The sequence below is a fragment of the Rhinatrema bivittatum genome, chromosome 1, assembly GCF_901001135.1.
Source record: "Rhinatrema bivittatum chromosome 1, aRhiBiv1.1, whole genome shotgun sequence".
Classification (NCBI taxonomy): Eukaryota; Metazoa; Chordata; class Amphibia; order Gymnophiona; family Rhinatrematidae; genus Rhinatrema; species Rhinatrema bivittatum.
Window position 1 is genome coordinate 681919422 of NC_042615.1, and position 26864 is coordinate 681946285.

The 26864-nt window shown below is 41.2% G+C and overlaps 1 protein-coding gene across 2 annotated transcripts in view; it reads left to right on the forward strand.

Annotated features, from left to right (window-relative positions):
- The first annotated feature begins 480 nt into the window (after positions 1 to 480).
- Positions 481 to 26864, forward strand: part of LOC115074737 (baculoviral IAP repeat-containing protein 1-like) — a 104162-nt gene continuing 77778 nt past the window's right edge. For both annotated transcript variants that reach the window (XM_029574503.1, XM_029574510.1), the window contains exons 1-7: positions 481 to 1049; positions 6170 to 6269; positions 7936 to 8017; positions 11534 to 11585; positions 12443 to 12562; positions 15989 to 16108; positions 18048 to 18147. In XM_029574503.1, the coding sequence (XP_029430363.1) occupies positions 503 to 1049; positions 6170 to 6269; positions 7936 to 8017; positions 11534 to 11585; positions 12443 to 12562; positions 15989 to 16108; positions 18048 to 18147 (1121 nt within the window). In that variant the 5' untranslated portion in view covers positions 481 to 502. The remainder of the gene's footprint in view (positions 1050 to 6169; positions 6270 to 7935; positions 8018 to 11533; positions 11586 to 12442; positions 12563 to 15988; positions 16109 to 18047; positions 18148 to 26864) is intronic.

The following is a 26864-nucleotide window of genomic DNA, read 5'->3' on the forward strand; positions in this document are numbered from 1 at the left end:
CAGTTTCCCCGCTTACACGCCTCTCTGCATTGTCTGGTAATAACTAATACCTTCATTTACATGGGATTAGCATGAATTTGTGCTTATACTTTGGTGGGTTTTAACTCCTGCTTTAGCAAGCGTTTTTCAGTGCAAAACCCCTTATTACACACTAGGGTGAAAAACAGGAGTAAAAAGCCACACCATGTCAGTGTGGCTCATTACATCGCCCCTAGGTGGTTAAACTATAGAAGTTGACAGTTCTATAGGTCACACCATGCGGCACAGGGGCTATAATTACAAAAATGTATATGCCAGTAACCTAGTTAATAAAAGGTTATCTCACTTTTTGTGCCTATATCGAAACAATCATGCTATGAATCAGACCCTAGTATCTTATCAGTTGGTGCATACTGCTTTGTGCTTGTCATTTTATAGGATGTAAAGGGCAGAATGAAAAAAAAAAGAGAAATGTTCTGTGTGTTTCAGATAACTGGCAACTCGAGAGCGTGCACCTGAAGATATGGATATCAATAAAATATCAGAACTAGACCCCATTGCCCTTCAGGAACATCTGTCATTTTTAAATCTTGATTTCCATAAATACATCCAAGATTTAGAAGGCCAGCATGTCAAAATCAGAGAGCAACTGCAAAAGGATTATAAATACCAGATGAGAAGCGAATCGCAGAGGCTGAAATCCTTCCTCTCATTTGATCCCTCTTCGACATGGTCCCCGCAAGAGATGGCCAGGGCAGGATTTTATAGCACCGGTGTGAAGGACAGTATCCAGTGCTTCTGCTGTGGGCTAGTGTTGTGCGCACAAAGTATCAGTGAAACTCCAATGAGAAGGCATCAGAAATTCCTGCCTACCTGTGAGTTCCTGCGAGAGAAAGACGCGGGGAACGTTCCACGGTACGACGTGCGCGTTCAGAGCCCAAAGGAGACTCCAGCGGTGAGTCCTGGAAGGTACAAAGCTGAGGAGGCCAGGCTGGAGAGCTTTAAGAGCTGGCCCTTCTACGCCAGGACGCAGCCTGCACTGCTGGCCGCTGCAGGCTTTTTCTTTACAAGTAAATGCCGTTTTTTTTGTATTTGAAAGAAATGCTAGTTAAATGTAGTCTTGTTCTTATGTTTCAGCAATCTGATTTACTAGGATAAACTCTGGAATTCTTTTCTCTGAATTTTCCTCCTTTGGCTATCCTCTGTCGAAATCTCACGTAATATCCCCAGCGATCCTTATAGGGAGGTCCGTTGCCTGTTGCTCACTGCCAAAAGTAAAGCGAGGGTAATTCCCAAGTCCACCTGGCTAATCGTTGTTAATGGTTCTGTGCTCCAGTGACTTGTTTAAGCTTTTTTCAATGCTATTAACTTGGTCACAACAAATTCTACACCTTAATTGTACATTGACTGAAAAAAATACTTCCATAAGAGGGTAATTTTCAAACCTCCCACCTGGAGCTTAAGTCTGTGGGTACTTTGCACCTACAGCCTTTAGCTCAAATTTCCAAAGTGGATTTAATTGCATAACTCAGCTTTGAAAATTCATGGGTACTTGGACTTGCATGCAGAAAGCTACATCCTGCTCAGAGTAGGGCGTAGCTTTTTTCTATCGATGCCTGTGTATACTTTTGAAAATTGAAACTATGCATGCAAACACTTTCCCTGCTACAACTTGGCCTTCCTCCCCATCCCCATAATATCTCCTTGTGGTGCGGGTTAAAGTACATGTGAAAATGGGGTCTCGTGTGTACACTTACACAGCCCCCGGGTTGATTTTCAAAACATCACTTATGTGATTAAAACAGAGTTTTTATGAGCATAAAATGCTCTGAAAATCAGGCCCTAAATTAGTTTCAAAATCTGCTACCAGTTAATTCATGGCATGTCCCATAATTCTAGCACTATGTGAAAGCATAAATAACTGTTGTCTAGTAACTTGTTCCACACCACTTATGATTTTATAGACCTCTATATCACCACAGTCATCTCTTCTTGTAGATACCTTACAGTTTCCTGAAATTGCTTAGATTTCAGAAAATAAAAAGTTGAGCTCTCAGAAACCAGGATTAGCAGTGAAGTATATGTCAAACAATTTTCAGGAGACTGTGCATGAGGGGCTAGATAAAGTGATGGGGCTAGATGGGTTATACCTGAGGTTTATAAGAGGATGTTTGTTTGTTTGTTTGTTTACTACCAGAGGTAAGCCTTATCAGATGAAGATGATCAATTTCTTTGACTGGGTGATCAGAGAGTTGGATCAGGAGGAAGTGCTAAATTTGTATAATATGGGTAGCCAGGACTCACTTTTCTCCCAGCACCCACCCTCTCACAAATCAATAACAAGCAGCAATGCAATCCATAACATGAACGAGACTTAGGCAAGAGTGGGATCAAACAGGCCGCAACTTTATTGTACAACAATTAGGGGCCCGAGCCAGGACTTTACATCTGCTTCCCTGCGCACCTGCCACCCGCCAGCAAGGTGCGCAGATACTAACATTGCACTATACCCACAACCCCCGCCACCATCAGCAAGGGGTTGCACTATCCCCACGACCCCCGCCACCATCAGCAAGGGGTTGTGACCACCAGCTCCCGCCACCTGCAGCAAGGAGCCTCCCGCAGGACAACTGCACCCAATTGTCCTGCCCCTCAACACATTGCCTCTCAATTGGCTTGGGCAACCTGCCACCGGCACAGGATGGACCCATCCTGTGACCCCCCAAAGATGCGGCCTAGATCCCTACCACAGCAAAGCTTCCAAGGCATACTGAAATGAATTTAGGAATAAGTCCTGTCCTATAAAGGATAGATGCACCCCATCTGGGCAAAATAGCCCTTTCCCGCATTCCCATGACATTCGTGACAAATGTGACGACCCCCAAATAATGTAAGCCAGGAACCAATTTGCCTGTTTGCTTTGGCCTGGCAGCGTTTCCAAATCTTTCTATTCATTTCAGCAGGCCTTGGAATAATGTCTTACTAACAAATTATTGTAGATGGAAGCAAGGCCATGGCAGATATCAAGTCCTTCCGTACCAGAGCGATAAAGTTGCGTCCAGACATTGAACTCCAATCATTACCACCTAGGTGGATAATCAGAATCTGTGGTAGCCCGAATCGCACTACGCTCCTCTGCAGGCAGGGAAGCAATTCATCCCAGCCCATGCCTCTGCGTCCTAGCCAACAGATTGTCGCGTTATACTGTGTTAAGTCCAAATGCACCCCGTAAGGATGCGCCTGGGCATGCTTGAAAGCCCACATTATGAAGGAGTGCCCCACAATCCATATTCGGCAACCCCGACTTCTAGGACCTGAAAAGAGAGAAGTGTTAGTATATTGCATTGTTTATAGATGTCCCGGGCGTATGTAACATTTGGGAATCCAAATAGATACAAATCTATCCTTATCGCACCATGTTTCTAATTTGGTAAAAAATGATTTTCAAACTGTGCTTCAAGCTCTCATTTTTTCTGGTCTAGACTATTGTAATAGTCTATTTTTGGGTCTTCCAGATTCCGTGATAAAACCATTACAACAAATACAGAATTCAGCGGCCCGTTTATTAGTAGGATTGCCGATGAGGCATCATATTTCTCCTATTTTGCATAAGCTACACTGGCTTCCGATTAAATATCGTGTAAAATACAAAGTTCTCTCTTTAATTCACTCGTTAATTCATGATCCTGATTCAACATGGCTTTGTACATCTCTACGGTTGTATAAACCGACGAGACACCTCAGATCTACATCTCAATATTTGCTTGATGTTCCCACAGTTAGACTGGCAAGACTAAATATGACCAGGGAAAGAGCCTTCTCAGTGGCAGGACCTTTGCTGTGGAATTCACTTCCTAACTTCTTAAGGCAAATTACCAGTCATAGTGAATTCAAGAAGGCAGTAAAAACTTATTTATTTAAGATTGCATATGGCCATCTCGATAATCTGAACACCTAAGTTTCATAAGTTACAAAACTTATGTATCTATTGATTGCCTGATTATACAGTTATTACGAGTATCCTCTTTATAAGTTATATCCTCAAGGTTTACTATTTCCTTTTCTAACTTTACTTGTTTTTGTTAAAATTAGTTTATTTTATTTATAAGAGTAGGGATTATAATGATATAATGTATTTTTATTCTTTCTATTATCTTTCTTTTTAACTTCTGTTGTTAATTTGATTTTAATTTATTTTATTTTATAATTTTTATTTTATTTTATTTAAATTTAATTTCTGGTTAATTTTTTCTTTATAATTTGTCTCTTGTAAACCGCCTTGATCAAACTAGTTTGAAAAGACGGTATAGAAATATTTTTAAATAAATAAATAAAATAAAAATAAAGGTTACATACGCCCGATCCGCTGAATCACATACGCCCGATCCGCTGAATCACACCTCCCAATAATCCGGCTTGAGTGGCTGAGGTAGCTGTACCTATTCGGAAGGAATGTGTTCCGAAATGGGACGAGTCCAATCTGAGGTACATTAAGCACTTACGTAGCACCGCCTCAAATTGAAATTTGGTGAGTGGTCTGCCATCTGAGTGAACCAAAAATCTGGATCCCTCAGGTGGGAGAAGTTCCACGAAAGCCCCATAGTTAGCCAAAGGACAGGTCCTGCAGTTGAGGATGGTGCGAAGGACTACGTATGTATCTTTCCCCATCTGATCTGTTTTGGAACGAGGTATAAACAGTATGATGGAATCTGCCTCCCGGGTGATGAACTGAGAGCGCAAACCTGAAGACTCCCAACCTTTGGTGGCCTTAGCCACTAGTTCGCTGACCCGAAAAGCTCCAAAGAATGCAAAAACGAAAGCTACATGAAACAAACGTGTTTCATATTCAAAACCACATATGTTTGTTAAACTGTCCCATAGTCTCAGTAGAGTGTAATGGGTAATGGGATGTTTCCCCTCTACCGCTCGTGTCCCCTCTACTGCTCGGGCTCCTTCTTTTGCCCAACTCAACAAAACATGATGTATCAAAAAATGTCCGCCTGGGAAACCCCAACCGTGAACTCTCATAAAGAAGGAGAAACCCATTAGTTGTCTTGCCACTGCTGCCCTTGATGTCCCTTCTGCTTTTGCCGCCTCTATGTAGCGCATTATGCCCCACTCCGAAATTGGTCCCCCGCGCCACCCCCCTTTGGAGAAAAAGGACACCACCTTCTCAGCCCCTTTCACTTATGCAGACCATATGGAAGGGGCTAGTGAAATTTGTAGCAATCTCCAGGCTTCTGGATACCAAACTGCCAAAGGAAAGCAGGCACTGAAGCTCCATGTGGATCCGCTTCTGGGGCAAGTTTCCAGAATGTGTCCCACTTTGAACGAGAAAGAGAATCAGCCAAAGTGTTAGAATCACCCGGCACGTGCCGTGCCCACACAGTCACATTTAATTCCATGCAGCGGAGAATGAATTTGCGCAATAAATCTGATACTAACATGTTTTTAGCAGCTCTCTTGTTGATAACCTCGACTATACCCTGGTTATCGCACCAGAAAATCACTTTTTTGTTCCTGATCCGCTCGCCCCATAATACAACCGCCACAACAATGGGGAACATAAGAACATGCCATACTGGGTCAGACCAAGGGTCCATCAAGCCCAGCATCCTGTTTCCAACAGTGGCCAATCCAGGCCATAAGAACCTGGCAAGTACCCAAAAACTAAGTCTATTCCATGTTATCATTGCTAATGGCAGTGGCTATTCTCTAAGGGGCGAATTTTAAAACCCCTGCACGTGTAAATCCTTCTGGATTTATGCGCGCAGGGCCCTCGTGCACCGGCGCGCCTATTTTGCATAGGCCGTCGGCGCGCGCAGAGCCCCGGGATGCGCGTAAGTCCCGGGGCTTCCTGTCGGGGGCGTGGCGGGGCGTGGCGGGATGACGTGGCGTTTAGGGGGTGGGGCGCGGCGTTTCGGGGGCGGCTGCGCGCGCGTGTTATAAAATCGGGCGTAGATTTGCACGCGCACAAATCTACGCCTGCACATAAATCTTAAAATCCGGCCCTATATATTCTTACTCTCTTTGACATCATACATCCAGTGTCTCTGAAGAATCTTTAGTTAGGGACATTTTGGTAACAATTTTTCACAAGGAAAGATGATGTTTGGATTTTTAGGATGTTTTGGAACATATTTTAGCCACTTATTGTTTTGAGTTTCACCACACTTTATCTTCCATACAGGTGTGAAGGATACAGTACAATGCTTCTCCTGTGGTGGGTGTTTAGGTCACTGGGAGGAAGAGGATGATCCCTGGAAAGAACATGCCAAATGGTTCCCAGAGTGAGTGAAATGTCTTATAGAAATTAAGAATACAGCAAATAATTTAACTAAATGCAATCCTCAGTGCTATAAAATGACTTTTCTTACACATCTGGAACTGGTTATAATGATATGTCTGACTGTTGGTCTGATGTTGTCTCATTAACTCTTTGCTGTACATGTACCTAAAATAGAAATGTACTCATTTCTATACACACATCAAAAATTGTCTTCAGGTAAGGACTGCATTCTTACTAGAGAACATAGCAGCAATGATGGGATCTTCATCAGCACAGTATTTTTCAGGAGTTGATGTGTTACTGATATGCTGTATTTAGAATAAATATGGATATATTCATACTCCAATATGATGGTCTAGCATACTTTCCAGTCCACATTGCCTCTCTTCTTTTCTATGCCTTCTCTCTAATTCTGATTCTGTTAGAGCAGATAACCACAAAAATAGGCTTTAGCACATTGACACGGTTTAGTAAATAGGCCCCTCAGAGTTCCTGCTCCAAGGTACTTCTGGTTCACTTGAGCTCACTTCAGGTCACTCTGAGGAAACTATCAGGAAATTTTTTCTATCCAAGAAATTGAAAGGAATTGTATAGGAAGAGAATAACAAGAAACAACAAAGACACACAGGAAGTCCTCGGCAGACCATAGCAGGATCCCTGTCCCTGGAGGGCATACAATAAGTTTGCACTCAAGGCAATGGAGAGTAAATTGACTTGCCCAAGGTCACAAGGAGCATTAACCCCTTTCAGGATGAGAAAACACAATGCAATAGGCTCACTGACAAATATATTCAGGGTGGACTGGAAAGGGGTTAACAGGATTTGAACCCTGGCTTCCCCAGTTCTCAGCCTCCTGCTCTAATCACTAGGCTACTCTTCCATTCTTAAGATATGTTCAGTCAGCTTCCATTCCATGGGGTCAATGCAAGAAAATGTGAACTAAATTTGAATGCACACTTTCTTTACTATGTGCTGAATAGGAGGTAATGCCTGATGCAATAATCTAACACTGTGCAAATACTAGTGATGTGCATTTGTTTCATTCTTTTTGCAGTACGCACATATCTTGTACGCGTGTGCATTTCCCATTATCCAGGCTTGGACATTTACACGAGGACTGCGAAATGAATGAAACAAATAACAAAAAAATGCACATCCCTAGCAAATAAACCGACATTGTAAACCGACATGATGTGAACGATTTCATGAATGCCGGTATAAAAAAAACCTTAAATAAATAAATAAATAAATACATCGAGAGTTTAAAAAAATGCACTAAACCCAATAATTTGCACACAAAAATATACTTAGCATGCATATAAAACATGAGGTAATTTGAAGTACTGCTCTGAATACAACTGCCCCCAGGGATAATTTCAAGTTTAATAAGTTAATAGTAAAATTTTTAATTCATGGGTGATGACTATTTCTACTTGCTGGCTATGTTTGTAAAACATTTCACAGATCACAATGCATACAGCTTTATTCTTGTCTCTTCTTCTGTAGTATCTTAAATACAATATGTAAATATATTTGCTGAATGCACACAACTGAGAAAAGAATAAGCATGAATTAAGAAAATATCACTTTAAATAACCAGTGTCTTTTTAGTGTAAATTTGTTTTGCCCTAGTTATAACCTTCAGGCTTTCTCCATTTGATTTCTAGGTGTGAATTTCTCCAGAGCAAGAAATCACAAAATACAATTACGAAGTACATTCAAGATTATTCTGGATTTGCTGGAGTAACGGTAATTTGCAGATATAATTTATTGTGGGAGAAGTAGAACTCCTAAATGATGGGCTGAAGTAATGAAACACACTGTCAGCTGGTCCTCGTCACACTGGTCCTCTTGGTGCTCAGGTAGCAAGTTGATTATACTACTTTGATTATACTGCTTTCTCTGCTGCATAGGGCCAGTGGCATGGTACGAGCTGCAAAATTATGTGATCTCACAGCTTATATTGCAAGACCGGCCCCACGCAGTGGAGGAAGCTGATGTGCTATTAAGTGCCGCTCTTCCTGCCAGTTGGATGCATGACGGAGATTGGGGGTGGAAGCAGATGTAGCACAGCCCAGTAGACAATGCTGGTGATGCCAGGGTGCTTTTCACCCCGTGGTGCCCAGGGCAGCTGTCCATCTTGCTCTACCAGACTTACAGTGGATAGCATACTTTAGATAGGGAGATTATAAAATGGGAAATGAAGGCCGGAACTCAAAAGGAACAGGGAGAAACTGCTGGGCCATTCCCTCCTCCCATGCATCACACCACCCCTCCAAAAAGAGATAGCTGCATCCAGAAGCAGAAGCAGGACTCAGATTCACAGTAGGCATTTACTGAAGAATAATTTAGCTCCAAACCTTTTGTGTAATAAAGTAAGTTGGGTAATAATTTCCTTTACATTTCCATGAAAGTTGCCCTTTTAGAAGTATAAAGTGAAGGCAGTGGATTAAATGCATATCATCACCCATGATGCCACAGGCAGAAAAATATACAAGGTGGGATGAAAACTGTTGTCTTCATTGCCATCGAAAGAGCGAATCTTAAAAAATTTTAAATAAATAAATATTGAGCTCCTGTAAGAACTATGTGTATGAGCTATGTTTCTAAAAATTAGCCATTGTATAGTTTCCTTTTTGATTATTTTAGCTAAAATTATACTTCTTTCCCTTAAAGATATTTTGCATGCATCTATATTATCACATTATCTGTAGTGGGAAACTCTTTTTACTGTTTTCCGCAATCTCCTTTTATAATGTTCCCTGACTGCAGTGGATTTAAATGGGAGAACAAAACATCTCCATAGTTCCTATTCAGTCTTCCTTAAGGAAATGATTTTGTCCAAATGTTGGCATCAACATAGATAGCCATTCCAAGCTGCTAAGTCTTTCCTTCCTAAAATAGTTTGCTTTAAGCCCCGACTCAAACTGCCGCATAAAAAGATAGATGGAGTCACAAGGTAAACATGGAGCAGCTAGTTGAACTTATCCAATTGGTATCGAAAATTACCTGAGCCAGCTGGGACTGTGTATGTATTTTTAATGTGCATCATAAAATTAGCACAACCAGTTTGTGAGTTTTAAAAATGCTCACAGAGTAACAGCTGGCTCAAATACTCTTTTAAATCTGCTCTGGGCCTGAGGCACCTTTCTTTAACTCAGAAATACTGGCAATCACAGGATCTGATCATCTGAAATATGAGATACCAACCACCTAGAGGTTCGGATGCATTAGAGACCCCCATTGGTTAGGGGCGGACTTACTAATAGGCAAAGTAGGCACATACCTATGGGCAGCTGCCTTAGGGGTCAGCCATCTTGCCTGTGTTCATGGAGCCATGTCATCAAGCCTCCCAGCTGGCTGTGAATTTGAAGAGGGGAGGGGGGGGGGTCACTGGCTGTCCACATGCCCAAGGGCAGCCAGAGGGTTAGATCCACCGCTGTTCAGGCTGTGATACCTGCGGCCTTTTCCTGGGGTACTTCAATTTCACTTTGTTCTTGTGGTTATTGTACTCATTTGCAACTTCAGAGAGTCTGGGAGGACCAGAGTCTGTCCACTGATCGATGTCTGATGAAGGAAGAATGTGGGTAGGGTCTGGGTGCAGGAAAAGTATACATGTGCCAGGGTTACTGCAGTAAACAAGGGATGAACATGATGTCTTTTTTTTTTTTTTTTCTCCTGTAGTAGTACTGACTCCCTGGGATCTGATGGTTTGCAGGATGTTATGTAGCCTGTTAAGTTAAACCGGTGCATTAACTTGCTCCTGGGCAGTGGGACAGAGCCAGGTCAGGTATGTGAGGGAAGGGGGAATTTCCCTGTCCCCTCCTTCCTTCCTTCCCATGCACTGTTTGATGGGATGTTTCTTCTGCCTGCAGTACTACCAGTACCTCGGGGAGTTCCCCCTGAATGCCGCCTTAGGATGATTGATTGCTCTAAAATGTTAGCAGGGTAACCAAGAGCACCTTCAGAACTCACGAGCTGGCTGTGCTGATCCCTTACATTGTGAGATAAGCCCAGCCCGACCCACTTGGGAATTGATGACTCTGGAGAAAACTAGAGAAAGAGCACAAGTATGACAAAACCTGGAAATTATGAGGTCCGTATTAAAAAGGTTTGTCCAGCTAAGTGTGGGTCAGCCGGACAAAACATAGGATTAAATAATCCCGCCACTCTGACTGTCTCAGGTTTATCCTGCTAAGTAGTTAACCAGATAAAACTTAATCAGACAAGCTGGAGGCTTTCCAGGTTAGAGTGCACAATGGTGCAGGGAAAGGGATTATCTGAATATCTGGCTAACTTTAGCTGTGCTGGATAAATTTATCCTATCTAGATATATTCAGTGGATCACTTAACTGGCAGCAAGCCACCAAATATCTGTGATGAGTTATCTGGCTAACTTTAGCTGGATATCTTTGCTGCTTGCCCAGGTTTTGAATATGGACCTTTATAGATTTTATGGGTCAAGTATGAATATGGTGGAAAATCAACTCCATCAAGTCAAGCAGCTGTGGTGGTGAATGAGGTTTGTAGCAACAAAAGGACTTGGTGGCATCTCCCATACTGGGATATAGAATAACTTCCCCATGCAGGCATATTGTGATGTAAACTTTGATGCAGGCAACTGCCTTTGTATGTGTCGAAAAAGTAATAAATATGAAATGAAAAATATATAAGCCCAAATTTTAAAAGCCTGGCATGCGCAAAATAAAGGGGGATACACGCATGGCCAGGCCCCGCGCGTGCCAAGCGCGTTTTCACAACAGCCCGGCCATGCGTGTATCTATACGCCCGGAAGTGCCGGACTTTGTGAAAGGGGCGGGCTGGGGATGGGGTCTTGGTGGGGCAGGGGCGGAGCGATGAAGTAAGCTCCAAAATAAAATTTAAAAAAAGGTAGGGGGTCAGGGAGGAGAGGGGTAAAGGGAGGCAGAGTAGGAAGGGGGATAGGGAAGTGACCTACCTATCCACTCCTTAATTGGAGCAGACTGGGAGGGAATGGCCGGATTGCATCGCCACACGTTTTTTTTTTTAAATCCCCCCTCCCTTGAGTGGGCGCGACGCCACCTGCCTGCACATGCATCATGCGCCAATATAAAAATCAGCCACACGTGTGCATGCGGGTATCGTATTTTATAACGTGCACGCGGCGATGTGCGCATGTTATAAAATCGGTGCGCCCATGTGCGCACGCCAGGAACCGCACGCGCGCCTCTCTTAAAATCTACCCCACAGATTCTAATCACTATTTACATTTAACATTTGTCCTAGGGAAACTATTTTACAACTCAGCTGATTCAGAAGATGTCACAGGTGGAAACAGGTAAAAAAAAACCAAAACAAAACTGTACTAGATAAAACAAACAGCATAATTATAAAAATTTGCACGTGCAATTAAATGAATCATAGCTTCTTTCATTAATTGAATAGTGCTTTCTTTTTAGCTTGGTAATCACATTTGCAGCAGGCTAAAAAGTATGCATTAGGTGATAAAATAGAAGTTTGCGTTTCACATCTTGTGTTTTCTCACATGATACGAGCATTATCCTGGCCATAGAGTCACTGAAACAAACTTACAGCTCAGTAAGAATGGTGATAACTGCAGGCAAAAGTCAACACTACAAGAAGGATCCTACTTGTCTCTTTAGGTAATTCTATATATTTAGAACCAAAGACCCAAATACGCTTCCCAAAAAGCTTTTGAAGATTTTAGTGCTCAATTCATCCAAATTATATGTGGCATGAAGTGGACAAAGAGTGGAAGATAGTTACCTGATACCTGGTAAAGATATTTGAGTGGCATAGGAGGACAGACCTCTACAGAAACTCTACATAAGGCCTGAATGGATATCAGCATCTGAATGCCACAAGCTGCTCATCAGTGATTCAGTCCATCCCTGCTGTGGACCACTATGGAAGCTGCTTAGTGCTCAACAAACATAAATTGGATGCCTTTGTTCCCGATGGATTATCTGAGGCTCTGAGTGAGCTTCTCATTTTCTTGTTGCCAAACCTCAATTATATTGTGATTTTATGATATATGAAATCTGTACAGGCTCATTGTTGCTCTGAAACAGGGGTGCACTCTTACACCCCCTACCAATGTACATAAGAGCATGTTTAATATCTACCTATGAATGTTTGCACAGGTAATTTTATGTCTCCTTTTTTTTTTTAAAGTTGACCCTGTTTGCAACATCTTTGAGGATGCAGATGTACGACTGGAGTCTTTTAAAAATTGGACACAAGGATCTGCTACCGAGGCTGAAGCTCTGGCCAAAGCAGGGTTTTTCTACACAGGTTAATAACTTCTCTTTTTTGATAACATTTTTACTTGGAACACTTAACATGTTTTCATAACTCATGCAGTCAGTTTAGCTAACTTGGATTTCCAGCAGTATGTATGAAATGAATGGATTGGGAAGATTACATTGTTATAAAACATTACTCCAGTAGGACATTCCCAAACAACGGAGGCCATTGTTAGTGTTGATTTGATAGCAATTCATCAGTCTCTGCACAGTCTTACAAACCCCTGCAGGTAATATTTACATGGATACCTAATAATGTAATACCATAGTCTGGGCCCCCTCAAATTCAAGGGTAGATTCTGTGGCAAGAGTTTGAAAATTCTGCAGAAAAATTTCTCCAATTCTGAGGCAATTATATGGTACATTTTACATAAATTTGAATATATATCGTCTTTGCTTACAGAGGTACTTAGGAAAAAAGTAGCACCCAAGGATAAAACTCTCTGTTTTAGCAATGAGAACTGCTTCCTCCTAGTTTGAGGAGCTACAGAAATATCTGGAAAAAAGTGTTTTTTCTGCCCACAGAATTGAAATTGTTAAAGGAAATTTTTTTTACAGAAAACCATATCTTTATCTGTTTCTAGGCAAAATGACACTAAGGGCCTCATTTTCTAAAGTATCGCAGGCCTGCGATACTTTAGAAGATGAGGGGCGGAGGGTTCAAACGGGGGGCGGGCCTGCACTAGCCGGCAGCGATCGCACCGTCGCGGTGCGATCGCTGCCGGTTTCGCACCCAATAGCGCCACCATAGGAGGTGTAGCTATTGGGAGCGAAATAGGCAGCGAAAAGGCACCTACCTTTTCGCTGTGCGCGTCGTCATCGCAGAGTTGGCCCCGGTGACGCCCCAACTCCTCCTCTTCCAGGGCCGACTCCGCCCCCATTTTGGTATCGCACATGTAAAGGGACATTTCGCGTGCGAAACGTCCCTTACCGCGTGCGATACGTTTGGAAAATAAGGCCCTAAGTGTAGATTTTAAAGCCCTACACACGCCAAAACCAGGAGATACGTGCATGTCTTCGGCCAGCGTGCGCCACGCAGATTTTAAAAAGCACCCAAATACTCATGAATCTCCCGGTATGCGCACAAATCCAAAAGGCAAAAACATGGGCGGGTTGTGGGCAGAGCCTGGGCAGTTCAAGTCCGTAACTAAAAATGCGTGCGTAAGTCCTTATACGCACAAGCGCCCCTACCGCATAATTTTACTTCTGCTATGGAGGAGGTGTAAGTAGGAAAAAAAAAATAGGCTACTCATGGTTATAAGGGTCGAGCAGGTAGGCTCCCTACCTCTGATGAAGAAGTGAGAAACATCTTTCATTTTGAAAATGGATCTGGGGTGGACAGAGTATGAGAGAAAGTCCAGAAGCTAGATTTGTGTTTGGGGTGGGCTTGGGGAGCTTAGAAAATTAGATCTAGAGCAGTGGTTCTCAACAGGTGTGTTGGGTCACACTAGTGTGTCGCAAAGTCCCGGGAGGTTGTCGCAGAGCCAGCAGAAGGCTGATCTTTCCTCATCGTTCTGGGCACGAGTTTATTGGGTATGACAGGAGTTTATTGGGTATGACAGGAAGCTGCTCTTGCTTTCTTGTCCTTTTTCTGGCCAGTGGGTGATGGTTCTCTCCTCCTTCACCCAGATCAGAGCGCGATATCACCAACTCCTGTTCATGTGGGCCTGGCAGGATTACCAACTTTATCTTCCTCTGCCTGGCCTGGCAGTGAGGCTGCTTCACCCCATGGGGCCTGGATGTGAAAGCAGGAGCATAAGGGAGAAATGTGTGTGTGCTCTATAGATCCACTGCTGCTGCTGCCGCCTCCTCACTTCCTCTCCTCAATGCTTCTTGCATTGAGGAGAGGATAAAGAGGGAGGGAGACTCTGGATTGGACTGAAGGCTTTTCCTGCCAGCTGGGAGCCATGGAGGAGAGGGAAATGTACTAGGCAGGAAGTCATGAGACGATAGGAGTTCAAGAGTCTGCTGGGCAGGAAAGCAGGGGGAGAGAGGGAGTCAGGGGTGGGGGAAAGAAGGTTGGGGTTGGTGGTTAGGGCGAGGCGGAGGAGGGAAGGGTTGGGGGCTGCTGGGCAAGGAAGAGAGATGGAAGTGGACAGATGGAGGTGTGGGGACGCTGGGTTGGGGGAGGGGGGAGTGGGGGATGCTGAGCAGGAAAGGGTAGGAAAGAGGTGGTCAAAGGGGAAGGGAAGGGCAGAAAGATTTGAGCAGGGGAGAAAGGGAGCACAGGGAAGAGGATGTGGGGGGTGGGGGCTGTCGGGAATGTCGGATAGGGATATGAGCCTGTGAAGGGATGATTGAGTAGTTGGGAGAAGTGAGGGGTGATGGGGGCCTGGAGGGGAGTCAGTTTTGGGAATATGCATTTCTTCTCTCTTTGAACTTTGCTTAGTGTTGGAGGAAATATAGTTTTGTTTCTAGTCTCCAGTTTTGCACTGCATGCAGAGGTGCTCTTGGGGTTTCCATTCCAGGTTTTGTTTCCACATTTGTAATTTGTGGTCTTTTATTCTATATTTGGTGAAGGCAGGTCTGTCTGTGTTCTGTGTGTGTGTGACTGAGAGGAGGTACTTTACCAGAGGTTTGTATCAATCTCATTTGTTGTATTTTCTCGATATTATATTGCACTGGAGGTGAACTGCTGCCTTTTCATGGGCAGGGCTATTGCTGTTTCATTTCTTAGATATGTGCTGCTGAGGTATGGCAGATTTGATAGACATGTGCAGAGTGGGCTTTTTTTTTGTATTATTTTATAACACATCTCATAATAGAGGGAGTTTATAATGCTGTTATTAAGATGACACCAGAATCAGAATATCTTTTTTTGTATGGTGAGTTGTACAGGGAAGTGCCTTAGTTCTGCTCTGCACCCATTCTTAGGAAGTGGGAGATTCTTCTGGATGCAGAGTGTGCGTTTATTTAGTCCCATGATGGTCGTGTGTTCAGCGTGTCACGCATGTGAGCGTCATCTCTCAGGTGTGCCCTGATAGGTAAAAGGTTGAGAACCACTGGTCGGGATAGAAGACAGAACTTTGTGGGGGTTTTGCAGACCTGGAAATCCTTTGGGTGGGGGAAGGGGGGGGCACTATGGGACGACCCAGAGACCAATCATTTTCCTGGGGAGAAGAGTTGTGAGAAGGCAAAGATGCCCAGCATTGTCTTTGGGGAATGTAGGTAAGCGAATTTACAATTGGCTCACAATTATCTGGTGGGATCCAGAGGCTTATTTTTGAATCGGGGAGGTTCTTGGCATGGTAACATGAATGAAAGCCCTTTCACTCATGTTACCATGCCAATTTTAATGCTGGTTAGTACATAGGGCTCAAGTGGCATGAGTGCATTTCCATATCGAGATTGTTTTATTAATTCACAACATTTCAGCACTTTCATAACTTATGAGAAACACCTCTATTTTTATAAGGGTCTATGATATCGAATATTTATGAAGATGAAGGAATTAGAGTGAATTCTTTTAAAACTTGGCCGCAGAACTCGCCTGTGGATCCTGCTGATCTTGTGAAAGCTGGATTTTTCTACACAGGTAAATAATTTCTTATTTGTGCTTTATTGTTCTTGCATATGTTTTAGTGACTTACGTCCCTTATTTTGGGGGTATAGTGAGGTTAGAAAGTGAAAGTCTTCTAAGCGATTGAAATGACCAGAGCACTATCATAATGTGTCAGATAATCTAGTGGGCAGTTAAACAAAATCATTAAAATCCCACTTTTTCTGTTTGCTGTTTGTTCCTGAGCAGATATTAGTATTATTCAAAGTGTTTTGAAATTTCCTCCTACTTAGCAGCTTCCATCATTATGAATTTAAGTTAATCAGGGTGTGACTGTGCTAATTATTACCAGACCCTCATGTAAATATTGTGATGGTATAACCGAGAAAGGTATGGGGAGGATAATTTTCAACATCTTGTATGGGGCTGAAGTTTACAGTTAGAAAGTATCTGTGGCCATTGGTCTGCGTTTTCAAAGCGGACTTAATATGCTCATAAGTCTGCTGTGAAAATCTCCCGTGTGGATGTATGTGCAAGAAGTTAGACTTGCCCTCCAGGAGGCGTAATTTTCTACATGTGCATTTATGCGCATATATTCAAAAATCAAAAGTATGCATGTCTATTTATTTAATTTATGTATTTATTTTAAAACTCTTCTATACCGTCGTTAAGTTAATTCACCATCACAACGGTTTACAGAAAGGCATGTAAATGCTCTCCCCACTCCAATTCCTGCCACCTTCTCCAGAATGCCTGCCATGAGTGCAGAGAAATACATATGGAATCATGCTTCATACATACTTTTCCCTGTGTAATCCCTTGACCGATTTTCAAAAGCTGATTTACAGGAATATTTTTCTTTTTGAAAATTCCCCCCAGCAGCGTGGATGCTGGGAAGGACATTTTTTTTAATTGTATAACATAAGAAATCTGTAGTGAATGGAAACCCAAGCGTAACCCTCTCTCTCTCTCAGGGAAGGGAAGGCCTCACTTCCCATTCCTGTAGAGCTCAAGCAGGGGTGCAGAAAGGAAAACAAAATTGGGTTCTCTGGAATGGGGGGGCAGGGATGCTCCTGCAAGGCCAAGCAGGAGAGTTCCCAAGGCACAAAAAAATAAGTCCACACCAAAAAAGTATGCGCCAAACAAAAGAGAATTTTCTGAGCAAAATATTGATAAAGTTTCAAGAAATACAAAAAATCCAAGGTCCAGAAAAATACAGGAATCAGAAAAACAGTTTACATTTCTCACAGAAATTCAAAATCACACAGATGCAGGCAAAGTTCTTATACTTCTTAAGTCCCAACAATTCCAAGGCACCTCACACTTCCACCCTTATGAGCTTGTCACTTCTGAGCCCAGACAGAAAGTATAAAGTCCTTCTTGAAATTTCTCACAGTAATCACACAGCAGGATGGCCTAGGACAATTTTCCCCACTTCCTTCTAGTGGTTGAAAATCCCCAGGTCCACATGACTTCTTTCAAAAGACTTCTTCCTCTTCCACACACAAATGCTGGAAACACCAAGGACAAGACACCATCCTTTGATGCCCTATTTGACTCCCAGAAAACTCCTTTCCAGCAGACTCCTTGGTAACTCTTGAACTGAACACCTAAAGACTCCTTATAGACACTCCACCCCAACCCTATGCTCATAGGATCACCATATATACACTCAGATTGTCTATTCTCCTAAGGAGGACGTACCTTCCTATTACTCTCCTTAACACCTGTTTCCTGTGAACCTCCCATTGCTAGAACATTCTACACTTCTCTGAATAGCCCTTTTCTAATGAACCCCAAAGGGGTTTATACCAGAATAAGATTAAAAAAAAAAAAAAAAAAAGACAGCAGTAGAGCCAAGAAACAGAAGAGCTGATAATCTGAGAAAACTAATGATGCTTTAGGTGGCTATGCTGGAAGGGGAGGAGTACAGGGTAAAAGACAGCACTGTTAATACCTCTTGATTTTTTTGTAGGTGTATCTGATATTGTGAGCTGTTTCTGCTGTAGTCTGACAGTACACAATTTTGAACCAGGAGATGATCCATGGACTGAACACATGAAGTTCAAATCAAAGTAATAAAAATAAATAAATATTTATGTAACACAATTAGAGGACAGTTTTCAAAGTGATTTTTATTAAGGCAAGTAAAACTTGTTTCAACCCACATTAATCTGCTTTCTGAAAAGTGGTCTCAAAAAAGAACAGAGGTTAAGAATTTTAGTCATATTGAAAGCAGGCATTACCAGGGTGTGTTTAGGTTGGATGAAGAAAATAAGAACTTAAGATAGAAGAGCGATCCCAACGCCAGTCAAACACCCTTGTGCTGCTTTGGAGAGCAAGGTCACCTGGCAGGAGACCATTACTTTGGTGTAGCAGGAAGTTATCCTGAAGCTAAGAACTACCTTCAAGGTGATGTTTTATCCTCTCACATTAAGGATGAGTATCTAGGGATCCATGCCTAGGAGGGAAGGGTTAGGACATTGGGTGGCCATTATAGTAGGTAATTTGATCATTAGGAAAGTAGACAACTGGGTGGCTAGTGGGCATGAGGATTGCTTGGTAACTTGCCTACCTGGTGTGAAGGCAGCAGACCCAGACCTACGCGCCACCTAGTTAAGATTTTGAAGAGTGCTGAGGAGGAGCCAGATATCATGGATTATGTGGGTACCCGATTAAAAACTAGACTAAGCTATTTAAGGAATCTGTTCCATATAAGATGGAGAGAGTTGCATTTCAAGTGAGCAAGATCTTCTAATTGTTTCTTCGATTAGAAAATGTTGTTTAATGATTACCCAGAAGAAGGCATTTTCAGTATTAGGGCCTATCCTGTGGAATAATCTTCTGGGAGTATTGAAGAAAGAAACTAATATAAAGAAGTTTCGGAAGGCTATTTCAGGAATCTTTTGTTGATTAGTCATGGTGTAGAGTTGAACTTTCCTTGTACCTTTCCTTTCCTTGTGCAGTTTTTATTGTTTTTATAATAATGTGTTACTTAATGTATTAATTTTTTATGACTATTTTTATAATATTGTGAGTATTTATGCTGTGTTGTACTCCACATCGGACAAGTTTCATGAGAGACAGCTGAAAAAAATTTAGTAAATAAATAAGAACATAAGAACATAAGAAATTGCCATGCTGGGTCAGATCAAGGGTCCACCAAGCCCAGCATCCTATTTCCAACAGAGGCCAAACCAGGCCACAAGAACCTGGCAATTACCCAAACACTAAGAAGATCCTATGCTACTGATGCAATTAATAGCAGTGGCTATTCCCTAAGTAAACTTGATTAATAGCCGTTAATGGACTTGTCCTCCAAGAACTTATCCAAACCTTTTTTGAACCCAGCTACACTAACTGCACTAACCATATCCTCTGGCAACAAATTCCAGAGCTTTATTGTGCGTTTAGTGAAAAAGAATTTTCTCCGATTAGTCTTAAATGTGTTACTTGCTAACTTCATGGAATGCCCCCTAGTCCTTCTATCATTCGAAAGTGTAAATAACCGATTCATATCTACTCGTTCAAGACCTCTCATGATCTTAAAGACCTCTATTATATCCCCCCTCAGCTGTCTCTTCTCCAAGCTGAACAGCCCTAACCTCTTCAGCCTTTCCTCATAGGGGAGCTGTTCCATCCCCTTTATCATTTTGGTTGCCCTTCTCTGTACCTTCACCATCACAACTATATCTTTTTTGAGATGTGGCGACCAGAATTGTACACAGTATTCCAGGTGCGGTCTCACCATGGAGCGATACAGAGGCATTATGACGTTTTCCGTTTTATTAACCATTCCCTTCCTAATAATTCCTAACATTCTGTTTGCTTTTTTGACTGCTGCAGCTTTTTTGACTACTGCAGGACACTGACATAAGGTGCAGGAACGAGGTTCTGGAGGCTAAATTTAGAGTTTTAAGGGTGAATTTTCAAAACTTTACACATGTAAAAATTAGGATTATGTGTGCATAAGTAACCTCTACTCACATATTCCATATTTTATAAAAGTAGAAAATATGCGTGTATTTGCGCGCACATATACACATGTAAAAAAGGGGTAGTCTAGGGCTGGGCCAACATTTACGTGTGTAAGTTGTTATTTTAAAAAACATGCACATACGTTTGCTAACTTGCTTGCGTAATTTTACTCCTGCTAATTATCTGGCATAAGTGATCAAAGTGTTTAGTACTGACTGGGTGGAGGGTCTGGGTGAACTGGGGGAGTTTCAGGCTGAAGAACCAAGAAGGTCTCGATGGCCTGTAGATTGAGCAAACTGGTGAACAAATTGGTAAAACTGGTTAATTTCAATTACGCATGCATGTTTTAAAATTGGCCGACTTGTGAGAGCAAGTCCAACTTTATTTTTGTGTGTAAAATATATGCATGTGAATTTTTAAAGTAGGTAGGAAAAATACACCTGCTCAATGCATTGATATGTTTGGTTTCAATGCATTGCATGTATTCATGCATAAGCCTACAAACACGCTTATTTTGCAGGTCAGAGATACACGTGTACATCATATGCATGAGAGATAAAATACTTGCATATATCTGCTCATGGCCATAAACACACATATATGCTGATACGCACATTTGTTTGAAAGTTATCCTTCTTGGTAGGAAATTGAAATCCAGAATCTCCTGGGTTGCATTCTCAGAACAGCTCCTTCTTCTTCCATGCACAGGACCCCAGAGGCCGACCGAGATCCAGACTCTCAGTGCATAGATGAGATGACGATTTAAGTTTGTTAGGAACTGGGGAACATCTGGGGAAGGAGGAGCCTATTCCGATGGCACTAACTTTTAAAAAGGAGAGAGAGTAGTTTTTTGCTAGCACATGGAAGAAAGCCGACAGTTGTTCAGCAGCAGATGTTCAAAGGGTGGCATCTGTAAAGGATACTGGCAAACTAAGTAAGTTAGAATGTCCTGATTGAGAGGTGGATGTAAAAGCTGCAAAAACCTAGATGTATTTAAATACAGAGCATTCAGATGGTTATGATTATGGTTAGCTTTATTTATAACCTGCCTATGCAAAAGCCCCAGGCAACTAACATCAGAGCATACACGATTCTTAAATCTGAATAGAGCAGGTTCCACTCTACGGATTGATGGAACACAAATTTCTATAAATAAATAAATGCAATCAAAATGTAAAATATATTAAAAGTAATAAAACAGTAGACAAAAAAATTAAAATCCAATTTAAAAAACCTATGCTAAAACCTATGCTGCAGGAGATCCATCTAATCATAACATTAAAAGGTACTGGTAGAGAAGCAACTCTTAAACTATAGAGCCACCATAAGCTTGTTCAAATTGAAAAGTCTTTAAAAGCTTTTAAAGTTTTTAATATAGCTCACAGATCATATTTCAGTTGTTAAGCCATTCCAGTCTTCAGGAGCTGCCACTGAAAAGGACCGGTGCCTCATCTCTACCAAGCATGCTTCTCAGAGAGATGGAACCTCCAGTAGTGCCATTTGGGAAGAACATAAAGATCTCTTTGGCATATAAGGTTTGAGTAAATGACAAGCTCAAGGAATTGCAGTATACCTGCTTTATACCTGACCCTCCATTGAACAGGCAGCTAATGAAGGTCAGATAATACTGTCGTGATATGCTCTCGGATAAACTGGCCAGAAATTAGACGAGTAGCAGCATTCTGCAAAAGCTGCAGTGACTTCAAATATGATGCAGGCAATCCTAGATACAGATAAAAATTACCCCAACCTGCGGATAATAAGCAGTTAGTGGGTACATATACAAAGAGAAATATAAATAAAATTGCTTTAAAATGTCTATATATAAATGCTAGAAGTCTGAAACATAAGTCTGGAGAGTCAGAATGTATGGCACTAAAGAAAATTATAGATATAATAGGCATCTCATGGACTCCTAATAGAAGGAGAATAGCCAATGAGACACTATAATACCAGAGTACAAATTATATCAGCATGGCAAGGGCAGATAAAATTGGTGGAGAGATGGAACCCTTGCTGTAGTTACATGGTTAGGTTCTATCTTAGGACTTACTACACAGGAAAGAGATCTAGTCATCATAGTGGATAATACATTGAAATCATTGGTTCAATGTGCTGTAGGCATCAAAAAACCATACAGAATGTTAGAAATTATTAGGAAGGGAATGGTAAATAAAACAGTGGATGTCATAATGCCTCTGTATTGGTCCATGGTGAGACTGCATCTTGAATACTGTGTGCAATTCTGGTCACCACATCTCAAAAAATATATAGTTGCACTGGAGAAATTACAGAGAAGGGCAACCAAAATGCTATTAATCAATAAGAATTAGTAACTTGGAGGAAAATAGTTAGAAAAAAACTGAAAGGTGCAGCTGCAAAGGTTAAAAGTGTTCAACAGGCATGGACATTGTTTAAAAATACAATCCTAAATGTGCAGTTCAGATGTATTCCACAAATTAAGATAGGTGGAAGGAAGGCAAAACAATTAATGGCATGGTTAAAAGGTGAGGTGAAAGAGGCTATTTTAGCCAAAAAAACATCTTTCAAAAATTGGAAGAAGGATCCATCTGAAGAAAATAGGATAAAGCATAAGCATTGTCAAGTTAAGTGTAAAACATTGATAAAACAGGCGAAGAGAGAATTTGAAATGAAGTTGGCCGTAGAGGCAAAAACTCATAATGAAAACTTTTTAAAATATATCCAAAGCAAGAAACCTGTGAAGGGAGCTGTTGGACCGTTAGATGACCGAGGGGTTAAAGGGGGCTCTTAAGGAAGATAAGACCATTGCAGAAAGACTAAATGAATTCTTTGCCTCCATGTTTACTAATGAGGATGTTGGGGAGATACCAGTTCTGGAGATGGTTTTCAAGGGTGATGAGTCAGATGATCTGAACCAAAGCACTGTGAACCTGGAAGATGTAGTAGGCCAGACTGACAAACTAAAGAGTCCAGTCCAGGAGCAAATCACCTGGACTGGATGGTATGCATCCTAGGGTACTGAAGGAACTCAAAAATAAAATTTCTGATCTATTAGTTAAAATTTGTAACTATCATTAAAATCATCCATTGTACCTGAAGACTGGAGGATGGCCAATGTAACCCCAATATTTAAAATGGGTTTCAGGGGCGATCCGGGAAACTATAGACCAGTGAGCCTGACTTCAGTGCCAGGAAAAATAGTGGAAACTATTCTAAAGATCAAAATCATAGAGCATATAGAAAGACATGGTTATTGGACCACAGTAAAATGGATTTACTCAAGGGAAGTCTTGTTCTTATTATTCCCAAACCTCCCTCAATTCTATACACAGGTGCCAGAATATTGCATTTAAGTGCACTTAATGTGGTTAAAACCTATTGGCAATTCAATGGCATATATTGAAGCAATTTTCAAAGACCCACTTGTATGGGTAAAGTACATTTACACATGTAAAACCCAGTTTTGAAAATCAGGCCCTATGGGGTAATTTTCAGAAGGATTTACATGCTTAAAACTGGTTTTACACATTTATTTATTTATTATTTATTTGCATTTCTTATATACCGGCATTCGCGATGGGAGTCGCATCATGCCGGTTTACAATAAACAGGGTGTGACAGAAGGATAAATACTTAAAACACTTAACATTAACATGTGATAGAATAGGAAAATAGCAGTTACAATAAAACAGGGACATAATGCAACTTGGATTGAAGAGAAGGTGAAAGAGAAATTAACAATGAGCTAAAAAAGAAATAGCCCAGGTAATAAAACCTGCCAAATTAGGAAAAGAAAAATACATTAAGGAGTTGTCCAAGGTTGTTGATTACTCTGACGGAGTTGAGTTGCTTGAATTGAAAGTAAGTTCAGTTGTATCACTTTAAATGTGTATGCGAGCTTTTGAAAATTGCTACAATAGTATATTACATTTATACGAATAACTGAAAATGATATCCTTTGAGAACTAGAAAGATAAAACAGAGATGGATTTTTTTTTTTTTTTTGCAGGTTATGATTCTGATACCTGTTTTTAGACAACATAAATGTATCTGTTTGTTCAGGGGATCAGGTTCTGATGGTCTAAGCATATTCTCAAAAATTGTGGTCAAGCAGATGGTATAGTGGACCACAGTTAACATAATCTTCTCTGTGATAGCTGACTATAGTATAGCCAAGATCCTAGGATAACTACAGATACTCCAAAAGGGTGGTTCCAAGACTGGCCTGCTTTTTTATTTACAGAGAAGTATATACAAGATGCTCCACTGGAATAATTTAGGTGCACACATATCACAGTAAGCTGTACAGAACTTTTCGGTTCAGATTCACAGTTCCAACATGCAGAGTCTAGATGTCACTTTACTCTCAATTCCAGATTATACGCTAGGGATAATACATGAAGGATTTGATAGCATTTTGCTTTTCCCTAGCCTTCCTGAGACTATAGACCTCACCAATCCTTCTTCTTTCAGGGCTAATTTTATTTTTGGCTTTCTTTGGAACTTATTGTATCATAGTAACATAGTAATGATGGCAAATAAAGACCAAATGGTCCATCCAGTCTGCCCAACAATTTTCTTATGGTAGTAACTGCTGCTCTGTGCAAGGTACCCCCATGCATTCTGTTAAGGAGTAACTGCCACTCTATGCAGGTTACCCCGATGCAGAAATGTTACACCACCCCCTTTCTTCATTTCCAGCCTCTAGAGATCCACAATGTTTATCCCACGCCCTTTTGAATTTATTTATCATTCTCATCTTTACCACCTCCTGTGGGAAAACATTCCAGGTATCCACCAGCCTCTCCTTGAAGAAATAGTTCCTAATATTGGTTCTGAGTTGCCCCCCTTGGAGTTTCATATCATGATCCCTACTTCTACTATTTCCTTTCCAAAGGAAATATTTGTGCATCATTAATTCTTGTCAGGTATCTGAAGGTCTGTATCATATCTCCCCTGCACCTGTTCTCCTTCAGGGTATATGTATTTAGATCTTTCAGCCTCTCCTCCATTTTGGTTACTTTCCTCTGGATCGTTTCCATCTTGTCTCTATTCTTTTTGAGATATGGTCTCCAATATTGAACACAGTACTCCAGGTCAGCCCTCACTAAGGACTTGTACAAGGGCATTATAACTTCCCTTTTCCTGCTGGTTATTCCTCTCTCTATGCAGCCCAGCACCTTTCTGGCTTTAGCTACTGCCTTGTCAAATTGCTTTGTTGCCTTCAGATCACCAGACATAATCACTACAAGGTCCCTCCCTTGGTTATGTGTACAATAGTTTTTCACCCCTATCACATACAGTTCTTTTGGATTACTGCACCCCAGGTGCATGACTCTGCACTTCTTGGCATTGAATCACAGCTGTCAAATCTTCGACCACTGTCTTAGTTTTCTTAAATCACTTTTTATTCTCGCTACTCCTTCAGGTGTGTTCACTCTGCATATCTTGGAATAATAAACAATCTCTCAAATAAATACAAAAATACATAAAATTTCTTCTGGAAGCCTGCCTGCTCTCACTAGGGATAGGGAAAGTCATGGTTCTAACATTTTAAACCTAACATAATATAAGAATTCAATTTATATAATATTAAGACCACCCACTTTCCCCAACATACTATCTAGGAACCCACTCACAAATATGCAATGTAATGATGGCACATCTAGTAATCCTTTCTTTGAGATCTTAGTGATCTCTGTGGCTTGTATGGTTGCAGTGCTACCCCTACCAGACCAGTGTTTTTAGAATGGAGGGAGGTGTGTATTAATGTTAAGGCTGTGTAATGGATTTGGGATTGTACAGATAGCCAATGAAGAGCTATCAGTGATTGTGAGATGTGATTGAATTTTCTGGAAACTGTTAAGTCTAGCTGCAGCATTTTGTAATAGTTGTAGTTTTTAGAAAACAGGTATCCAAGTAGAAGTGAGTTGCAGTAGTCTTGAGAAAATAAGGATTTGCAGGACCGTGCAGAAGTCTGCGTGAGTCAGCAGTGGTTTCAGTCTATGTAGTAGGCGCAGTTTAGCATAGCCTGATTTGATTAATTTATTTATGTGCTTTTCCATTGTTAGGTTCTCGTCAATCTGTATTTACTGACTTAAATATACTCTAGATTATACTTGACTTGCAAAACTCCAGCTGTAATTTTGTTTTGCTTTTGGTGTGCAATTTGCTTCTTCTGTATTCTGCCACTTTGATACTTTTGGATGTAAGCCACCAATATTTTGCATGGTGAACACTCAACTTGGAGGTATCCAAGTAGAAGTGAGTTGCAGTAGTCTTGAGAAAATAAGGATTTGCAGGACCATGCAGAAGTCTGCGTGAGTCAGCAGTGGTTTCAGTCTATGTAGTAGGCGCAGTTTAGCATAGCCTGATTTGATTAATTTATTTACGTGCTTTTCCATTGTTAGGTTCTCGTCAATCTGTATTTACTGACTTAAATATACTCTGGACTATACTTGACTTGCGAAACTCCAGCTGTAATTTTGTTTTGCTTTTGGTGTGCAATTTGCTTCTTCTGTATTCTGCCACTTTGATACTTTTGGATGTAAGCCACCAATATTTTGCATGGTGAACACTCAACTTGGATTTGAATTGTTACATTTTTAGCTTATTGCCCAATTCATATCATTGAAATACCAAATAATCTCTTATAGCCTTGGCATTATTAACATTACAAAATGCTCTGCTCTGAATGAGCCTGATGCTCTATGCCTAGAGGATGCTATTGGATCTTCACATTAAAGGTAACATTCTTACCACTTAAGAAGCTATTTAACAAGATTCTAAGGCAATCTGATCTTGACATGACGGCAAATAGAAAACTTGACCC